Raw genomic sequence first — 19,599 nt, forward strand, 5'->3', positions numbered from 1 at the left:
ATTTTATATGAAAATAAATTTTACCCACATATCATAAAATTCACATGTAGTAAGACTTACCTACTGAAGGGTACAATTAATTTTGTTTTAGTAAATTTATAGTTACACAATCGTCACCATGATCTAGTGTCCATGATTCCAAAAATGTTCTGAACTACTCATTTATAATTCTCACTTCCTTTTTTTTAAGAATTTTATTTAACTTTATTTATTTACTTAATTTAAATTTGGGATAGAGAGAGAGAGGGAAAGTGAGAAAGCAAGCTCTCTGGGCCAGGATGTGGGACCTGCAGTCGGGCATGTGGGAGTCCAGCGCCATTTACCACCACACCACCTGCCAGCACTCTCCCCCCCATTCTTTTCTTTTCTTTTCTTTTCTTTTCTTTTTTTTTTTTAGAATGATTTATTTAGGAACAGCAGATAGTGTAATGGTACATTGCTGGACTCCCACATGGCCAACTGTGGTTAGAGTCCCAGACCCAGCAGCTTGAAACTTATGCCAGGTGCATGTATGTATGTTTCCAAGATCCCAAGAGAATGGAGGAAAAGGGATTGTGGCATAGCCATCACTCCTGGGGGGTGATTTCTCACTTTCTGTCTCTCTATCTCTCTAATGAGTGCATGCACAGAAAATACGCTCTTAAAAAAAGATTTATTTAATTTTATTTATTAGCATTATTATTTCCCTAATTCACCAAAGAGAGAGAGAGAGAGAGAGGGAAAGCAAGACAGCTAGCCACCAGGTCGGGGACCCAAATTTTAATTGGCTATGTGGGAGTCCTGCACCCCAACCAGGTCACCTGCTGGCCCTGCAATTCCCGAGTCCCAGACCTGGTGGCTTAAACTCACACCAGGCATGTGTGCGTGCGTGCCCAAGATCCTGAAAGGAGGATGGAGGAGAAGGGATTGCGGCATGGTCATCCTCCCTGGGGGGTGATTTCTCACTTTCTATCTCTCTGTCTCTTTCTGCCTTTCTGGTGAACACACGCGCCCTATAGCAAAAACCTCTCCAAAAAAAAAAAAAAGGAAAAATAAATAAAGTTAAATAAATAATTCATTTAAAAAGAGAGTGAGTGTGTACACAGAAGTACTCAAACTTTAAAAAAAAAATGCCAAACTATTTTCTAAAATGGCCATACTATTTTACAGTAATGATTAAGATTCCAGTTTCTCCATACCCTCGTTATTGATTACAGCCATTCTAGTGGGTATCTACTGGTATTTTACTGTGGTTTAAGTTGCATTTCTCTAATAACTAATTATGTTGAACACTTTTTCATGTGCTTATTAACCATTTGTATTATCTTCTTTTGTAAAATGCCTATTTGAATCTTAGCTTAGTATTATTTTTTAGACAGATTTTTGTGGGACCAGCAGTTGGATGGTGATGAAGGGGGTTGGACTCCCACATGGCTGACCTCATTTCGAGTCCTGGACCTGGTGGCTTGCTTTCTCACTTTCTCTTTCTCTGTCCCTCTCGATCAAGTTCAAAAATAAGTAAATAGGGACCAGCAAGTGGCATGGTGGTTAAGATGCTAGACACTCCCACATGTCTGACCATGGTTTGAGTCCCACACCTGGCAGCTTGATTTCTCACTTTCTCTCTCTCTCTCTTTCTGGTCAAATTAAAATAAATGAATAAATAAAATTAAATAAATAATTTTTGTTTAGTTTTTTGGTAGAGGTTTTTGCTATAAGGCACATGCACTCACCAGAAAGACAGAGAGAGACAGAGAGACAGAAAGAAGCGAGAAATCACCCCCCGGGGGGATGGCCCCGCCACAACCTGACATGAGGTCACGTGCCTATAGTCCCAGCTACTAGGGAGGTTGAGGGTTGAAGCAGAAAGACTGATACAAGACTCTATCTAAAACAAACACACACACACACACACACACACACAAACACACAGGGAAAAAAAAATCTGTCACATGGGACCGGCAAGTGGCGAGGTGGTTGAGATACTGGACTCCCACATACCTAAACACAGTTCAAGTCCCTGAACCTGGCAGCTTACTTTTTCACTCTCCCTTTCTCTCTGTCTGTCTGTCTCTGGTCAAAATTGAAGACTAATGATGCTAATAAATAAAATTAAAAACAGATCAATCTTTTTTGAAAAGATATGTCACATTTGAGATGCACTTCAATATAATATAGAAGCAGGAAAAGTAGGATTAAGGGCTATAAATAGATGAAGTGAGACTAACCACAATTGCTAAAGTTGAGTGATTAATTAGTTTCATGCATATTTGAAAATTTCTATAATAAAAACAGTTCTAAAGAGACAGATAACTTAATGGATATGCAACAAAAATAAATTTGATCAGTAAAATTAATAGTAATAATACTAATATGTATGAAGGAAAATCCTTTAGTGTACAAATATCTATTTAAAAAGTAGTTTTTTGTTTAAGAATCAAGGACTTTGTGGGACAGCCCAGAGACTGGGACAGCCCAAAGAGCTGGGTCCCACATGGCTGACTGTGTGGCTCAAGTCTGAGACCCAGTGACTTTAAAACACACTAGGCACATGTGTGCCCCAAATCCCTAAAGTGGGAGAAATGGAGGAGGAAAGATTGTGACATAACCATTCCCCATAGGGAATGCTTTCTCCCACTCTCTCTTTCACTCTGTCTCTCTCTGGCAAGCATGTGCACCCTCTGGCAAAAATTTTAAAAGAAAGAAAGAAAGAAAAGAAAAGAAAAGAAAAGAAAAGAAAAGAAAAGAAAAGAAAAGAAAAGAAAAGAAAAGAAAAGAAAAGAAAAGAAGAGAAAAGAAAAGAAAAGAAAAGAAAAGAAGCAGGGACTTTTCAGTTTGTACAGAAAGAGGGCAATAGGCCATCCCCAAGAAAAATGATAGAAGTAAAAATTTTGTTATTAAGCAGACTGAAGGGCCAGCGGAAGAAGGATGTCGACCCACTGATAAGCAAGCATCAGTGTGATCAATCCTGTTGGTGCTAAAAAGTAACAGACCAAATGTTCAAACAGTGAAATTTATTTGGAATTTTAAATTCCAAGTTATATCACATCAGTTAGTCAATAACTGTAAATTTTCAAAAAACAGGAACTTTTCAGTTTTGAATACATCTCTAGTTGAAAAGAGAGAAGAATAGGTCTAAATGACTCAGGGAAAATATGTCCCCCCAATTTATTTTATTTTTTGGTTTTTGTCATAGGGCATATACATGCTATGAGGCATACACATGCTCGCTGGAGAGAAGAGACAGAGAAAGGAAAGTGAGAAATCACCTCCCAGGAGAAATTGCCATGCACAATCCCTTCTCTTCCATTCTCCTCTCAGGATTTTGGGCACACACACACATGTGCCAAGAGTGATTTTCTCTTTTCTCTCCTCTCCTCTCCTGTCTTCTCCTCTCCTCCCCTCCCCTCCCTTACCCTCTCCTCCCCTCTACACTTCCTCTTCCTCTTTTCCTTTCCTTTCCTTTCTTCCTTCCTTTCTCCCTTCCTCCCTCCCTTCTTTCTCTTTCCTTCCTTCCTTCCTTCCTCCCTCCCTTCCTTCCTCTCTTTAAAGAATTATTTAATTTTATTTATTATCACTCTTCTCTTAATTTGCTACCAGTATATACTCTCACCAGAGAGAGACAGAGAGAGAGATAGTGAGAAAGCAGTCTGCCAGGTCTGGGACTTGGACCACAGTCAGCCAGAGGAATCCAGTGCCTTAACCACCATGCACCTACTGGCCCCAACCCAGAGTGATTTTCAAGCCACTGGGTCCTAGACTAAAACTAAGATCAGCCATGTGGGAGTCTAGTGCCCTAATCACCATGTCACCTGCTGGCCCCTCCAAAAATCATTTTAACTGTTCACTGCTTTACATTTTTTCTTTATAATGAAAATCACTGAATTTTCATTCTGCTATGAAAATATTATTAAAAGAAATAAAAAACCTCAGTGCCATTCCTCAGAATGTCTACTTCCAATAGGTTTACAACTTCCAAAACAGGATGGAAACTAACATTTAAAAGGGCCCAAGAATTATTATTTTTTAATTAAAAAAATTTTTTGAGAAGTTTTTGCCTTAGGGCTGTTCGCTCACTGGAGAAAGACAGACAGAGACAATGAGAGAGAAAATGAGAAATCACCCCCCAGAGAGGATGGCCACGTCTCAATCCCTTCTCCTCCATTCTCCTCTCATTATCTTGGGCACACATGCACACGCCTCCAGCATGATTTTCAAGCTACCAGATCCAGGACTTGAACCGCAGTTGGCAATGTGAGAGTCCAGCAATGTAACTGCTACACCATCTGCTGGCCCCAGGACCAAGAATTATTAACTTCACAAGTGCATGAGATTTTGTTAGCAAACAGTAAATTACTAGAAAAAATGACAAATAGTAATTTCTATAAGATTCTTTTCTTCATGTGAAATAAACTTTACTGAAGCATTAGGGATAAGGAAGAATTACAACACAGAAAAAGAGAAACCTTAAATATTTTTAGTTCAAGAGAAAATAAATTAAACTGCTCTCAGGCCAGCAGGAGGCATGATGTTAAGGTGCTAGACTCCCATATGGTTCATCACAGTTTGAGTCCTGGACCTGGCGACTTGCTTTCTCACTTTCCCTTCCTCTCTCTCTCTTTCTCTAGACAAATTAAAAATAATAATAACAAATAAAATTAAATAAATAATTATCTTTTAAAAAGAAAGAAATTAAATTGTTCTCAAAAAAATTCCCTAGAGGGCATAATTTAGCTCTGAGGGAAATGTGTTTCCATCCATGGCTTCAAGTTTTTAAGTACAACACAGAAATGTGGCAAATATCTTGCAGAAAAATCCCATTGTCCTCCTCTCCAGCTATAGCCCCCGAATACAAGAAAAACCAAACAATAAGAAGACACTTTTGACAAACTGGTTATCTGTAACTCACCTTCAGGAAACATGAAACGAATTTCTCTTTCTGCCGCAGCAAAGTCATTACTTCCATGAAGTGCGTTCCTTAGGTCATCTGTGCCATAAATTGCCCTTAGACTAAAAGCAAATTAGAAATGATATCCATCCAGTCTGACACACTTCCCTTATTTCAAACATGCAGTCTACTTAAGAATCTTACAAAAGCATTGCTGCTTCTTATATATGGAGGCTTTGATCTATTTTGAATTTAAGCTTAAGTCTACTTAGATAAAACTCAAATATATTTAAATCTGCAGGAAGGATATGCTGGGAAAATAGTCGTTCTCTGGGTGAAAAAGAGGCGCTGTCTTATGAGAAGTGAAAAGCAATGAATGTTCAAAAATCTAAGAACTCAATGTCCTCTTATTTCCAGACATTAGAGATACTGTTAAAATTAGCATAAATTGAACTAAATTAAACTAAACACTAGCATTAAATCAAACTAAACATTTCTGCTCCTATATTACCAACATTCTTTTAAAATATCATCCCTGGGGGGCCAGCAGGTGGCATGGTGGATTCCCACAAGGTCACCACAGTTCGAGTCCTGGACCTGACAGCTTCATTTCTCATCTTCTCTCTCTCTCTCTCTCTCTGTCCATCTCTGGTCAAATTAAAATAATAAATAAATGAAGTTAAATAAAATAATTCTTTAAAAAAATCATTCTGGGGCCAGCAGATAGCATAGTGGTTACATCCAGTGATGTAATGTACAACCACAGTTCAAGTCCCAGACCTGGTGGTTTGAAACTCATGCTGAGAGCATGTGTGTGCATGCCCAAAATCCCGAGAAGAGAATGGAGGAAAAGGGATTGAAGCATGGCCATCCTTCCTAGGGGCTGATTTCTCACTTTCTCTCTCACTGTGTCTGTCTGTTTCCTCTCTCTGGCACGCATAGAAGCCCCAAGGCAAAAAACAAACAAACAACTTTTTAAAAAATATTTATTTTATTTATTTATTTTAATTTGACCAGTGAGGGACAGAATGAGAGAGAGAGAAGGAAAGTGAGAAAGCAAACAGCCAGGTCCAGGACGCAGACTATGGTCGGACTTGTGGGAGTTCAGCACCTTTAACCATTACAACACCTGCCAGCCCCTAAAAAATCTAAAACAAACAAACATAAACAAAACCAAACCAAAAACTACCCCATTTCCCTATGAAAAAATCCTATTTTATTGTATTTACAATTTAATTCAAGAATGAGAGAAAAATAAGGCTAATCAGACATCCTCTGACCTTTTGTGGCATATGGTATTACAATAGACATTTAAGGAGCCAGCAGGTGTTGCAGTGGTTAAGACACTGATCTCCCACATGGCCAACCACAGTTTGAGTCTTGAATCTGGCAGCTTGAAACTCATACTGGATGCATGTGTGTGCATGCCGAAGGTCCCAAGAGGAGAATGGAGGAAAAGGGACTGTGGCATGGCCATTCCCTCTGTGGGTGATTTCTCACTTTTCCTCTCTTTTTTTAGTAAGTGCACAGGCCTATGGCAAAAACCTAAAACAAAACAAAATGAAAACAAATAAATAAATAAATGGTCAAAATATAAACTAGACTTCTTTTTCATCTTCCAAAAGTTTGATTTAAGAAAACTGCCCTTCAAAAACAAATTCCCATTAAAATAAAACTAGATTTCCCCCACCACCAGCATTTTTACAAATAGAGTATATTCCCCCTCCCCATTCCCCAAGGAAAATTACCTGTCTGGGTGTGTCTCCTTAGCTACTAAGCTATTACTTGGTCCCAAAAGTTCTTTCCAGTAAGAAATAGCTTTATATCTAGCTAATATCATAGCAACAAGTGGTCCAGAACTCATGTAAGCTGTTAAATTGGGGAAAAACATTTTCCCATATTGTTCCACATAAAAGTTACTACATTGCTCAGGACTGAGATGTAGTTTTCTTCTCTATAAAGACAAATAAACAAAGTCAACAAAAGCATTTAAAATAACATTTCAAAAATACCTCAAATTATCAATAATTTCAACATTAGTACCAATCTGGTTATAAATTTGCTGTTTACCTTTGTATTATTAGGAAAAGAAATAAGATAATAAATTCTTTAACCTACTTGAGATAAGTATTCATTTGGCAGCTTCCTTCAACATGATACGTGTTTTTTTCTCTTTTTTTAAAGAATTATTTATTTAATTTTATTTATTTACTTACTTACTTATTTTTAAATTTTGACCAGAGAAAGAGAGACAGGGGAAAGTGAGAAAGCAAGCCACCAGGTCTGGGACTTGAATCATGGTTGACCATGTGGGAGTCCAGCTTGGTGCATGTGTGTGTGTGCCCAAGATCCCCAGAGGAGAATGAAGGAAAAGGGATTGAGGCATGGCCATGCCCCCTGGGGGGGTGATTTCTCGCTTTCTGTCTCTCTCTGTATTTCTGGTGAGTGCATACGCCCTATAGCAAAAACCTCTCCAAAAACCAAAACCAAAACCAAAACAAAACAAAACAAAACAAAAGCACTGCTTTGAGCAGCCTATACTGAACAAGTATAACACCCTCACCAGTCAAGGACCACTTATTATGAAGAAAGTGCTGTCATCTGTCCTCATACTGAAATTCATACAGCAAGAAATAAAAGACAATGTGAAGTTATAAAAACACCTGATTTAGTATATCTGATTCAGTTATTCAAAATTACAACTAGACAGTATTTATGATTCTTACTTATGATTGGTTTTTGTTTGTTTCTTCTTGCTGAATTTAAAAACAGGCCAGCAGGTGGTGTAGAGGTTCCGGCAACTGGATCACGTGACCAACTGCACAGTTTGAGTACAGACCCGGAGGCTCAAAAACACACCATGTATGTGTGCTTGCATGCCCAAAATCACGGGAGGAAAATGCAAGGGAAGGGATTGCAGCATGGTCATTCCCTTTGAAGGGATGATCTCTCTCTCTCTCCAGTGAGTGTGTGCCTCCATAGCAGAACAAAAAACAAAAACTTAAACTCTTCTCTATTGCAATATAAGCCCTTACCTGCCACATGCTCATCAACAAGCAGAGGAAACTATATTTTACTGTATGCTAGCTAATGCAGCACACTTTTAAAAATCGAGGGTTCTAGGGGCTGGCAGGTGGCACTGAACTCCCACATGGCTGACCATGGTTTGAGTCCTGGACTAAACAGCTTGCTTTCTCACTTTCTCTCTTTCTCTTTCTCGCTCTCTCTCTCTCTTTGCCCCCCCTCTCCTTCCTCCTTCCCTCCCTCCCTCACTCTCTCTGTGTCCCTCTCTGGTCAAATCAAAACTTGGATCAGCAGTTAGCGTAATGGCTATGTCGCTGGACTCCCACATAGTCAACCACGGTTCGAGTCCCAGACCTGATGGTTTAAACTCACGCCAGGCACATGTGCGTGCCGCATGCCTGCCCAAGATCCTGAGAGGAGTATGGAGGAGAAGGGATTGCGGCGTGGCCATCCCCCCTGGAGGGTGATTTCTCGCTTTCTGTCTGTCTGTCTGTCTCTCTGTCTGTCTGGCGAGCGCACACGCCCTATAGCGAAAACCTCTCCAAAAAAAAAGTAAAATAAATAATAAAAAAAATAAAATTTGGGGCCAGCAGGTATCGTGGTGGTTAAGGGCACTGGACTCCCACATGTCCGAACCCTTAAAAAGTTAAAAAAAGTTGAATAAAAAAGTAATAAATAAATTAAAATTAAGGGTTCTAGGGCCAACAGGTGGCTGATTGTAGTTCAAGTCCTGGACCCAGCAGCTTGAACCATACTGGGCACATGTGCATTCATGCCCAAAATCCCAAGAGGAAAATGAAGAAGGGATTGCCAGGTGTGATTTCTTGTTTATTGTCTCTCTGTCTCTCCACTGAGTGCATGCACCTTATACTAAAAATCTCTCAAACAAAGAGGGTCTTTCTTTCTTTTTTTTTTTTTTTAAATCACCAGAGAGAGAAAGCATACTCCAATCAGATGTGGTCACATGGCAGTCCTTTTGCCTCCATTCTCCTTCCAGCCAGGATATAAAGTACACAGGCACTTGTACCTGGCATGTTTTTTTAAACTACCAGGGTGGGATATGAACCACAGTTGGCTAAGTGAGATCTGGCTATATTGTTGCATAGCACTTAACCACTGTACCACAAGGTTGGTCCAAGGGTTCATCTTTAATTAAAGTTGACAATGAATCAATGATTCCATTGGTTTCTTTAAACAGAAATCAATAAAATAAGGGACCAGCAGGTAGCAAGTTGGTTAAGATGCTGGACACTCCCACATGGCTAACCATGGTTCGAGTCCTGGACCTGGTGGCTTGCTTTTTCACTTTCTCTCTCTCTCTCTTGTGTGTCTCTGGTCAAATGAAAAATAAATGGATGAATAAATAAAATCAAATAAATAATTCTTTTATAAGTAAATAAATAAATAAATAAATAAAAGGGCTAGAAGGTGGCATGATGGTTAAGGGTGCTGAACTTCCACATGGCTAACCATGGTTAGAGTTCTGAACCTGGTAGCTTGCTTTCTTGCTTTCTTTCTCTCTTTGTGTCTCACTCTGGTAAAATTGAAAATAGAAATAATCATAAATAAAATAAATAAAAAATTATTTAAAAATTAAATTAGGGGCTGGCAGGTGATGTGGTAGTTAAGGGCGCTGGAATCCCACATGGCCAACGGTGGTTTGAGTCCTGGACCTGGTGGCTTGCTTTCTCACTTTCTCTTTCTCTCTCTGTCCCTTTCTGGTCAAATTTAAGTAAATAAATAAATAAATAAATAAGTTAAATAATTCTTTAAAAAATTTTAATTAAAAAAATTAAATAGGGGCTGGCAGGTAGTGTGGTGGTTAAGGGTGCTGGACTCCCACATAGCCGACCGCAGTTTGAGTCCCAGACCTGGTGGCTTGTTGTCTCACTTTCCCTCTCTCTCTTTCTCACTCTGTCCATCTCTAGTCAAATTAAAAAATATAAATAAATAAAGCTAAATAAAATAATTCTAAATAAATTAATTAATTAAATTAAAAATTATTTTAAAAATATTTTAAATTGGGACCAGCAGTTAGCGTAATGGCTATGCTGCTGAACTCCCATGTAGTTGACTGCAGTTCGAGTCCCAGACCCGGTGGCTTAAACTCACACAGGGTGTGTGTGCATGTGTGGCCAAGATCCCGAGGGGAGAATGGAGGAGAAGGGATTGCGACGTGGTCATCCCCCTGGGGAGTGATTTCTTGCTTTCTGGCAAAAACAAAAAACAAAAACAAAAAAAACTCTAAAAAAAAAAATTTGAATTTAAGTTGATTTTTTTTGTTTAGAGAAGTTTTGGCTATGTCCAGGGACATAGCCAGCTGCTGGTCCCTAAGTTCAATATTTTTCAAAGAAAAGTAGTGATGGGGGTCAGCAGGTGGCGTGGTAGTTAAGGTGCTGGACTCCCACATGGCCGACCGCGGTTCGAGTCCCGGACCTAAAGGCTTGCTTTCTCGCCCCCTCCACACACATGCACTCTGTCCTTCTCTGGCCAAATTAAAATAAATAAATGAATAAAGCTAAATAAAACAATTCTTTTTTTCTTTTTTTGGAGGTTTTTTGCTATAGGGCGTGTGAGCTCGCCAGACAGACAGAGAGAGACAGAGAGACAGAAAGCGAGAAATCACCCCCCAGGGGGGATGACCACGCCACAATCCCTTCTCCTTCATTCTCCTCTTGGGATCTTGAGCACGCACACACACACGCCCGGCGTGAGTTTAAGCCACCTGGTCCGGGACTCAAACCGCGGTCGACTGTGGGAGTCCAGCGACATAGCCATTACACTAACTGCTGGTCCCAAATGAAACAATTCTTTAAAAAATTAGATTAAAAAAAAAGAAAAAGAAAAGCAGTGATCAGGTGCTACTAGCAGCAGAACCCTTAGTTTGTAACACAGGAAAAGGCTGTCATCTACTAAAAAGATAATTATTGTTGAGGTTTCCCCTTGATGGGGAAAAAATGTCTCAAGTTCAATACATTAAATGCAACTAAATAAAGCCTATATGTGTGTGTGTGTGTGTGTGTGTGTGTGTGTATTTTAAGAGTTTTGCTATAGGGAATGTGTACTCACTGGAGAGACAGAGAGACAGAAAGCGAGAAATCACCTCCCAGGGGCCATGGCCATAACCCCTTCTCCTTCATTCTCCTCTTGGGATTTTAGGCATACACTCAAACACACCTGGCATGAGTTTTAAGCTACCCGGTCCAGAACTTGTACTGTGGTCAACCATGTGGGAGTCCAGCAACATAACCATGATGCCATCTGCTGGTTCCAATAATGGCTATTTCAAAAGTATATCTTCCATGGGGCCAACAGGTGGCACAGTGGGTAAGGTGCTGGACTCCCACATGGTTCACTGTGGTTTAAGTCCCAGACCCAGTGGATTGACACTCACGCCAGGTGTGTGTGCATGTGTGCCCAAAATCCCAAGAGGAGGATGGAGGAGAAACGGTTGCAGTGTGGCCATCCCCTTCCTTCAGTGAGGGGAGTGTTTTCTGTCTCTCCAGTGAGCATATGTGTCCTATAGGAAAAATCTCTCAAGAAAAAAAAAAAGCATACAGTTCAAGGGGCAAATACTGTATGCCTCCACATATATGAAATAAGTGGAATAGTCAAATTTCTATAAGCAAAGTATAATAGTAGCTACCTTGGGCTGTGGAGAGGAAAATGGAATTACTATTTAATGAGAATAAAATTTCAGTTTTTGTTGAAAGAGTCCTAGGGATTGCTCAACACTGTGAAGGTATTTAATGCCACTGTACATTTAAAAATCATTAAAATGGTGGGACCATGGGGCCGACTGGTGGCATAGTGGTTAAAGCTCTGGACTCCCACATAGCAAACCATGGTGTGAGTCCCAGACCTGGCATCTTGCTTTCTTACTTTGCCTTTTGCTCTCTGTTATCCCTCTCTGATCAAATTAAAATAATAATAAAAAATAATAACAACAAATAAAAATAATAATTCTTTAAAAAAAAATTGTGAGGCCAGCAGTCAGTGTAGTGGTTAAGGTGCCGGACTTGCATGTAGCCAACCATAATTGGAGTCCTGGACCCAGCAGCTTGAAACACACCAGGTGCGTGTGTGTATGCCCAAAATCTCGAAAGGAGAATGGAGAAGGGATTGCTGCATGGCCATCCTCACTGAGGGGTAAGTTCTCGCTTTCTGTCTCTGTCTCTCTGGTAAGCACACAAACCCTAACAGCAAAAATATCTCTTAACAAAAAACTAAAATGGTAAATTTTATGGTATGTATGTCTTACCACATTTAAAGCAAAAAATGAGCATATAATACGTCATGGCCTTCTTTGGTCTAAAATGTATTGCTGACTAGGAAAACTTTTATACTAATTTTCAATTTATAATTAACACTAGCTACTTATTTAGTTTGTTGCTAATTCTTTTTTTTCTTTTCTTTAATTTTTGTATTTGCCAGAAAGTGCACAAACTTGCCAGAGAGAAAAAGACAAAAAGAAGGAGAAAGTATCCCTGAAATCAGACGCGGTCATGGCACAAACCCTTCTCCTCCATTTCTCTGTCAGGATTAGGGCACCCCAGACACACACATTATTCTTACTGCTGTACCACCACCTGGCCCAAGTCAGGTTATTTAAACAATATTCTAATGCTTTCTTTCTTCCCAATCTTTCAAAAAAATTTTAAGATTTGTTATAGGGCATATATGCTTGCTCGAGGTGGGTGGGAGAGTGGGAAGTGGGAAGAGATCATGAGAAAACACCCTTCCAGAGGAGGTGACCACATTGCAATCTTTTCTCCATTCTCTTCTCCTGATTTTGGGCATGCATTTGGCAATGGAGGAGAAAGGATTGCAGTGTGATTGTTCCCTACGGAAGGGCTTTTTCACTTTCTGTCTCTGTCTCTCCATCTCTGTCTTTCTCCAGCAAGCACACATGCCCCTAGAAAAAATTTTAATATGAATAAATAAATTCTGGTCTTGGTGTACAACTGGCAACATACCAGACTAAGGAACTAGAAGCCACATGCTGACCAAGACAAGTCCCTGCTGCAGTTGGCCTGAAAATAAGTTTGGCAGGTATACATGTACCCAGGATCCTGGCAGGCTGGAGGTCTGGAGGAAGGGAATTTGTGGTGTGGTGTGACTGAGCCCTGTGTGTGGGTGCTCCTCTTTCTCTCAAGTATGTGTACATGATCATGAATAAAAATTAAAGAAAAAAATTTAAATCTAAAAAGAACAGTTCTAGTTGATGATTTTAACATGTATTAAATTCACTTTGTCATTTTGAAGCCTCCAGAATGACAATATTTACCAACTACAGAATGTAAGGCTTATAATAACTGAAAAAAAAATACCTCAATAGCCTCAAAGTCCATCAATTGAGGATTACTAGACTATGGTTCTAATACATAGTGGAATAGTACATGAAAGATAGAAAGAATGAAATAAGATTCAGATGTAATGATCTGGAATGCTATCTGAAGAACTTTATAAAGGGGGTCAGGGAAGGAAACTACCCTATGGGGGAAAATTGTTTAAAGGTACATAAAAGAGCCAGCAGGTAGTGTGGTGGTTAAGGATGCTGGACTTCCACATGGCCAACCATGGTTCAAGTCCTGGATCTGGAGGCTTGTTTCTCATTTTCTCTCTCTCTCTCCTCTCTTCTCTCTCAAATAAATAAATAAAGTTAAATAAAATAATTTTTAAAGTGCATAAAAAACTCTGGAAGAACAGAAAATGTTAAGTGGTTGCCTCTCTCAGGAGACGGGGACTTGGGGTAGAAGAGAACAGGTGAAGGAAAAGGCAATTTTACTTCTCATTTTATAACCTCTTTAAGTGTAAAAAAAAAAAACTTTCACTAAAAAATATGATGTAACTTTTATACTTAGAAATATTAAAGATCTAAATGAGTTAGCATATTTATATAAGTATTTTTTTAATTTTATTCATTCATTCATTTATTTTAATTTGGCCAGAGAGAGAGAGAAAGGGAAAGTGAGAAAGCAAGGTGCCAGGTCCGCAACTCCAACCATGGTCGACCACGTGGAAGTGTCCAGCGCCTTAACCAGCACGCTACCCGCTAGTACCTATATAAGTATTTTTTAAAATTACAAAGAGCAAAGAAAAAAGCATGATCATCATGCCCAGAAGTTACCTGAACAATGGTGAATCCAGATCTGAGAATAATATCTTGTATTTCCTCCTCTTTGTCAACAATATCTGGTTTGATAATGGCCAGAGTTTTTTCTACATATATCTGAGGTGGGGGCATTGACATCTCCATTCTGGCTTTTCAGGTATCAACTGCAATGACACGGTTCCCCATGTTTCAAATTCAATGTAATTGTGATTAAGAGTAGCAAGATGCTTGATTTCATTCATTTATAAAGGTAGAAATGGCCGTGTTATTCTGTGAGCAGTGTCTCAGTCCCACAATTCCTACTGCATTGAAGTCGCGCCCTGAGTTTTTGCACTCGCTTTCACTGAGACAGGGAAGACAAGGAGCTACACGCGCAGAGGCAGAGGCGCACCCACAAAGCAGCAGAAGCGGGTGGGGCTGTGGCCGGCCCCCCTGGACACTGCTCTAGCTACAGGTAAGCGGCCTGACTGGAAAGGAGAGTCCCCAGATCCTCTCGGATCCCCTAGACTGTACCTTCGAATTTTGGGTGACCCTCTCAGCTCTCACCTCAGCAGCTGACCCTCTCGGGACAATCCGTTGCTAGGAAACAGGAAGCTTTGGCATAGAGACAGAGACGGTGGCTGCAGAGGGCCAATCCCAGCGTGCCCACAGCCTCTCGCCGATTTAATCCAGAAAGGGAGTTGGCCATAGCCATTTTGATTCTCCTGCAATTATTAGAACACCAAGCGTTTTCTAACATTTCCCTCATAGTTTATCTTATTTTAAAATTTATTTTCTAATTGCCAGACGGGACGTGGGTCCACCAGGGAGAAGACAGATAAAACACCCTTCACTGGGGCACAGTCCTGGCCAATTCCTTTTCCAATTCTCTATCCTGTGGCATTTTGAAATAGGCAAGCACGTGCACCCTGGTGTGTTATACACACATGCCACCACAGGACTCAAGAACAATTCAAACTGTTGTTAGCCTTGTGGGATCTGGCTCTCTCTTTTTTTTCTCTCTCTTTTTTTTAAAGAGGTTTTTGCCATAAGGCGCTCACCAGAGAAAGAGATAGTGAGAGTGAAAGTGAGAAATCACCCCCTTGAGAGGGGATAGCCACTTGGCAATACCTTCTCCGTTCTCCTGGGATCATGGGCACCGCACGCACCTGGTGTGTTTGAAGCCACTGGGTCAGGACTGGAACCATAGTCAGCCATAGCAACTATGCCATCTGCTGGCCCTGGGATCTGGCTCTCTTCACCACTATGCTGCTTCGGCCCTCCTCATAATTTATCTTATTTCACCTCATGGGCATTTGATACTTCAGATATCCCACCTCTCCTTCCAGAGTACATACAAGAAGTCCCCCGTGTTGGGCCAGACCATGACATGGTGGTTAAAGTGACTGGATCCCACATTAACGGCCTTTTGATCCCTGGACCCAGTGGCTTGGGAAACATGCTAGGGTAATGTGTGTGCATGCCCAATATTAGGGAAGAATGGAGGAGAAAGGGATTGCAACATGACCATTCCCCATGGGGAGTGATTTCTCACTCTCTTTTTCCTTCTTCCCCCCTCTGGCAAAGGAATAAGCCCTCTGGCAAAATTTTAAATAATAATAATAATAAAGATGAGGGACCAGCAGATGGCATAATGGTTACATTGCTGGACTCCCACATGGTCGACTATAGTTCAAGTCCCAGAATGGGTAGCTTGAAACTCAAGCCAGGCACGTATGTGTGCATGCCCAAAATCCCAAGAGGAGAATGGAGAAAGGATTGCGGCATGGTCATGCCCCTGGGCGTGATTTCTTACTTTGTCTCTCTGTCTCTCCAGTGAATGCACATGCCCTATAGCAAAAAAATCTCTCAGAAAAAAGAAAAACAGATAACCCCTAGTGTTAAATTCACCTTCTTCCTCTCACCAGATGATGCTGTCCCCTCTAGTCCCAGCTTATGTAATCACTGAAAAGCATTCTTTGGTTTGCAAAATAACATTTATTTACAGAAGTTACAAAAGATTTAATCTACCTCTAAATTAAACTTATGGAACAAAGAAGTGGGTCACAATAATGACATAAACCCACATTTCTAATTCTCTTTTTTTTAAATTTTATTCCATAGGCACCTTTGATTCTATGTGTTAAAGCATTTTTTTTATTAGAGAAGACAACAGAGATAATAACGAGTACTGAGATGTTCTGAGTCAGTCTCAAGGAGAGTTGTCCATACTCCAAATGTGATCTGGGTAGAAGCTCCTGGATAATAAAATAGGCTTCTGTCATTTACTCAGTTGGCTGGTTCTCATTCCAAACTACTTAAGTCTCTTCTTTTGTCTAACCAAATACTCAGCACCTGCAAGGTTTAAGGCACAGAAAGCAAGCTATGAATAATTTTTTAAAATGATTTTACTTAACTTTATTTATCCATTTATTTTTTAATTTGACCAGAGAGGGACAGAAAGAGAAAGTGAGAAAGCAAGCCACCAGTTCAGGTCCAGGACTTGAATTACAGTTGGCCATGTGGGAGTCCAGCATCCTTAAGCACCATGCCACCTGCCGGCCCCAGCAAGGCATGAATCTTAAAAGCTACACAGGATTGGGCAGGTGGCTGGGTGTTGGGGGATGCTGGACTCCCACATGGCCAACCATGGTTCAAGTCCCAGACCTGGTGGCTTCCTTTCTCACTTTCCCTCTCTCTTTCTCTCTCTGGTTAAATTGGAAAATAATAATAAATAAAGTTAAAATAGAGTAATTCTTAAAAAAAAAAAAAAAGAAAAGAAACAATACACAGGACTGGGGCTGGCAAGTGGCATGGTGGATAAAGATACTGGATTCCCACGTGGCCGACTATGGTTTGAGTCCTGGACCTGGTGGCCTGCTTTCTCTCTGTCTCTCTCTGGTCAAATTTTAAAATAATAACAAATGTAATAAATAAATATTAAAAAAAAGAAAACGTTACATAGGACTGAATTCAATTTTTTTCTTTCTTGTTTTCCGATTTTCTTCTAAAGAGAAGATCCAACTGTACTTTTTTCTCTAATATACAATGCTGCCCAAAAAAAAGAACCCTCAAATGTCTTCTACCTACTGTGTTTTATCCCCTAAATAAGGAAAAATGTGAATGTGTAACAATATCAAAAGATGTGGCAACCAAAAAATTAACAGTGACTTCAGTCTTTGTTTTTGTTTTGTTTTGTTTTGTTTTGTTTTTAGAGAGAGTTTTTTTTGCTATAGGCACATGTGCTTGCAGGAGAGAAAGAGAGGGATAAACAGAAAGCAAGAAATCACCCCTCAGGTGGGATGTCCACATCACAATCCCTTCTTCTCTATTCTCCCCTTGGGTTTTGGGCATGCACACACACGTGCCTGGCATGAGTTTTAAGCTGCCAGGTCTGTGGTTGACTATGTGTGAGTCCAGTACTTTAACTATTACATCATCTGCTATCTGCTGGTCCCTTGGTTTGCTTGTTTAGTTCTGACTTGAGGCTCTGGAAACAGGAGTTCCTATTATTTGTAGCGCTGCTGAAAGGTCTTTACTCCTGCCTATCTTCCTTAACTACTTTATATTACTGTCTATTAAAGCTTGACCTACTGGGGCAGCAGGTGACGTGGTGGTTAAGGGCACTGGACTCCCACATGGCTGACCATGGTTTGAGTCCCACAGCTGGTAGCCTGCCTTCTCACTTTCTCTCTCTCTGGCTCTGTCTCTCTCTGGTCAAATTAAAATAAATGAATAAAATTAAATAAAATAATTCTTTAAAAAAAAAAAAAACTTGACCTACTGAGAGTCACAGAGTTTTCCAAAGTGGTAGGTACACCATCAACCTTTCAGGAACTTAAATCACCTCTAAAGATAAACTCAACATAATCTTTATTCTCATAGACTTCAACATAATCTTTATTCTCACAGACTTTCTAAAATCAGATTCCAGAGGCTACATGTCTTTTCCTTGAAGCTTCTATAGACAGTACCTGAATCTGCTCCAAGACTTCTCGTTGCATCTCCACAGCCATATGGTATACATGATGATCAGAATCATTGTACATTACAGCATTCTGGAACATCAGCATCAGGTCACGCTGAAACTGGGCCATGGTACGAATGCGTCCCTTAGACAGATTCCTCTTGAGGCTAGTTAAGTCCATGGGTCTGCAGGTGGCCAAGAAAGAACAGAGGAAATCAAACCTTCAAGTGAATATGCTTTCTTGGACAACTAACCAGTTCTTAATGAAGTAAGTTCTTTTTAAAACGTTCTTTAGATTTTTGCCATAGGGCACAGATACTTACCAGAGGGAAAGTGAAAAATCACTCCCCAAAGGAGATGGCCTTGCCACAATCCCTTCTCTTCCATTCTTCTTGGGATTTTAAGAATACATGCACATGAGCTCAGTGTATTTTCAAGCTGCTGGTTCAGAGATTTGAACCGCAGAGTCGGCCATGTGGGATCCAGCACCTAAACCACCACATCACCTGTTGGCCCAGTGAAATGATTTCTTGGGACCAGAAGATGGCATAATGGTTAAGTAGCTGGACTCCCATGGAGTGCACTGCAGTTCGAGGTCTGGAAACAGTGGCTTAAAACACACCGGGTTAATGTGCATGCATGCCCAATATCCCAAGTGGAGAATGGAGGAGAAGGGATTGTGGCATGGCCATCCCCCCTGGGGGGTGACTTCTCCCTTTCTGTCTCTGTGTCTCCTGCGAATGCACATACCCTATAGTAAAAATCTTCTTAAAAAAAAAAAAAAAGTTCTTAGTGAGTAGTAGCAATAACAACTACCCCTCCATCAGGTAATAAAATAGCAACAGCAGTTAACATTTGACTGTTTATAATAGGCCAGGTACCATGCTAGGCACTTTTTTTTTTTTTTTTTTTAAGTTTTTGCTATCGGATGTGCGTGCTTGCCAGAAACAGAGAGAGAGAAAAAGCAAGAAATCACCCCCCATGGGGAATGGCCACCTTGTAATCCCTTCTCCTCCATTCTCCTCTTGGGAGTTTGGGCATATATGCATACACACACACCTGGCATGATTTTCAAGCTGCTGAGTCAGGGACTCAAACTGCACAGCCAGCCATATGGGACCCAGCACCTTAACCTCCATGCCATCTGCTGGCCCAGCACTTTCTTTTAATTCACTTAATACTCTCAATAAATCTATAAGGTAGGTACTATTTTTTATTTCTATTTGATGAATGGGAAAACTGAAATCTAAATAAGTACTTACCCAAAGTTACACAGACTGAATTCCAACTAAGAGTCAGGCTGACTTTAGAACCCACAGGCCAAGCTACTACCCTCTATGGCTTTAGAGAAATGCTGGTCCCAGTTACCAAAGTTGTAAGGAGCTCCAATAACCAGTCTGTCACATAATAGTTATTGGCTGTTTACAATGTGGAATCACACATTAGATAATCTACTTATTAAATAAATCAAAAGTTAAGAACTTTTTATAGATTTAATTTAACTTTATTTATTTATTTATTTATTTATTTATTTAAATTTGACCAGAGAGGGACAGAGTGAGTGAGAAAGAGAGCGGGAGCAGCCGGGGGCTCACGCCCCCCAGCGCAGCCACGCGCCAGGAACGGCCTGGCCGGAGCCCTCCCCAC

At 40.3% G+C, this 19,599-nt stretch overlaps 2 protein-coding genes across 4 annotated transcripts in view; both read right to left on the reverse strand.

Annotated features, from left to right (window-relative positions):
* NME5 (NME/NM23 family member 5) overlaps positions 1-14,559 on the reverse strand; it is a 30,606-nt gene extending 16,047 nt beyond the window's left edge. The window contains exons 1-4 of one of the 3 annotated variants that reach the window (XM_006169885.2): positions 14,520-14,559; positions 14,022-14,170; positions 6,616-6,821; positions 4,889-4,989 (exon numbers count right to left, since the gene is read on the reverse strand). In XM_006169885.2, coding sequence (XP_006169947.1) covers positions 4,889-4,989; positions 6,616-6,821; positions 14,022-14,150 — 436 coding nt within the window. In that variant the 5' untranslated portion in view covers positions 14,151-14,170; positions 14,520-14,559. Of the gene's footprint in view, positions 1-4,888; positions 4,990-6,615; positions 6,822-14,021; positions 14,500-14,519 lie in introns of those variants that run through there. The other 2 variants (XM_006169884.3, XM_006169886.3) reach the window with 2 other exon arrangements.
* Positions 14,560-16,106: 1,547 nt separating this feature from the next.
* BRD8 (bromodomain containing 8) overlaps positions 16,107-19,599 on the reverse strand; it is a gene marked incomplete in the record, with an annotated part of 76,911 nt that continues 73,418 nt past the window's right edge. Inside the window, 2 exon segments of the mRNA XM_027768838.1 lie at positions 16,107-16,340; positions 17,960-18,137. Coding sequence (XP_027624639.1) covers positions 16,290-16,340; positions 17,960-18,137 — 229 coding nt within the window.

Source organism: Tupaia chinensis, unplaced genomic scaffold (assembly GCF_000334495.1).
Source record: "Tupaia chinensis unplaced genomic scaffold, TupChi_1.0 Scaffold147608_1, whole genome shotgun sequence".
In the NCBI taxonomy this organism is placed as follows: Eukaryota; Metazoa; Chordata; class Mammalia; order Scandentia; family Tupaiidae; genus Tupaia; species Tupaia belangeri.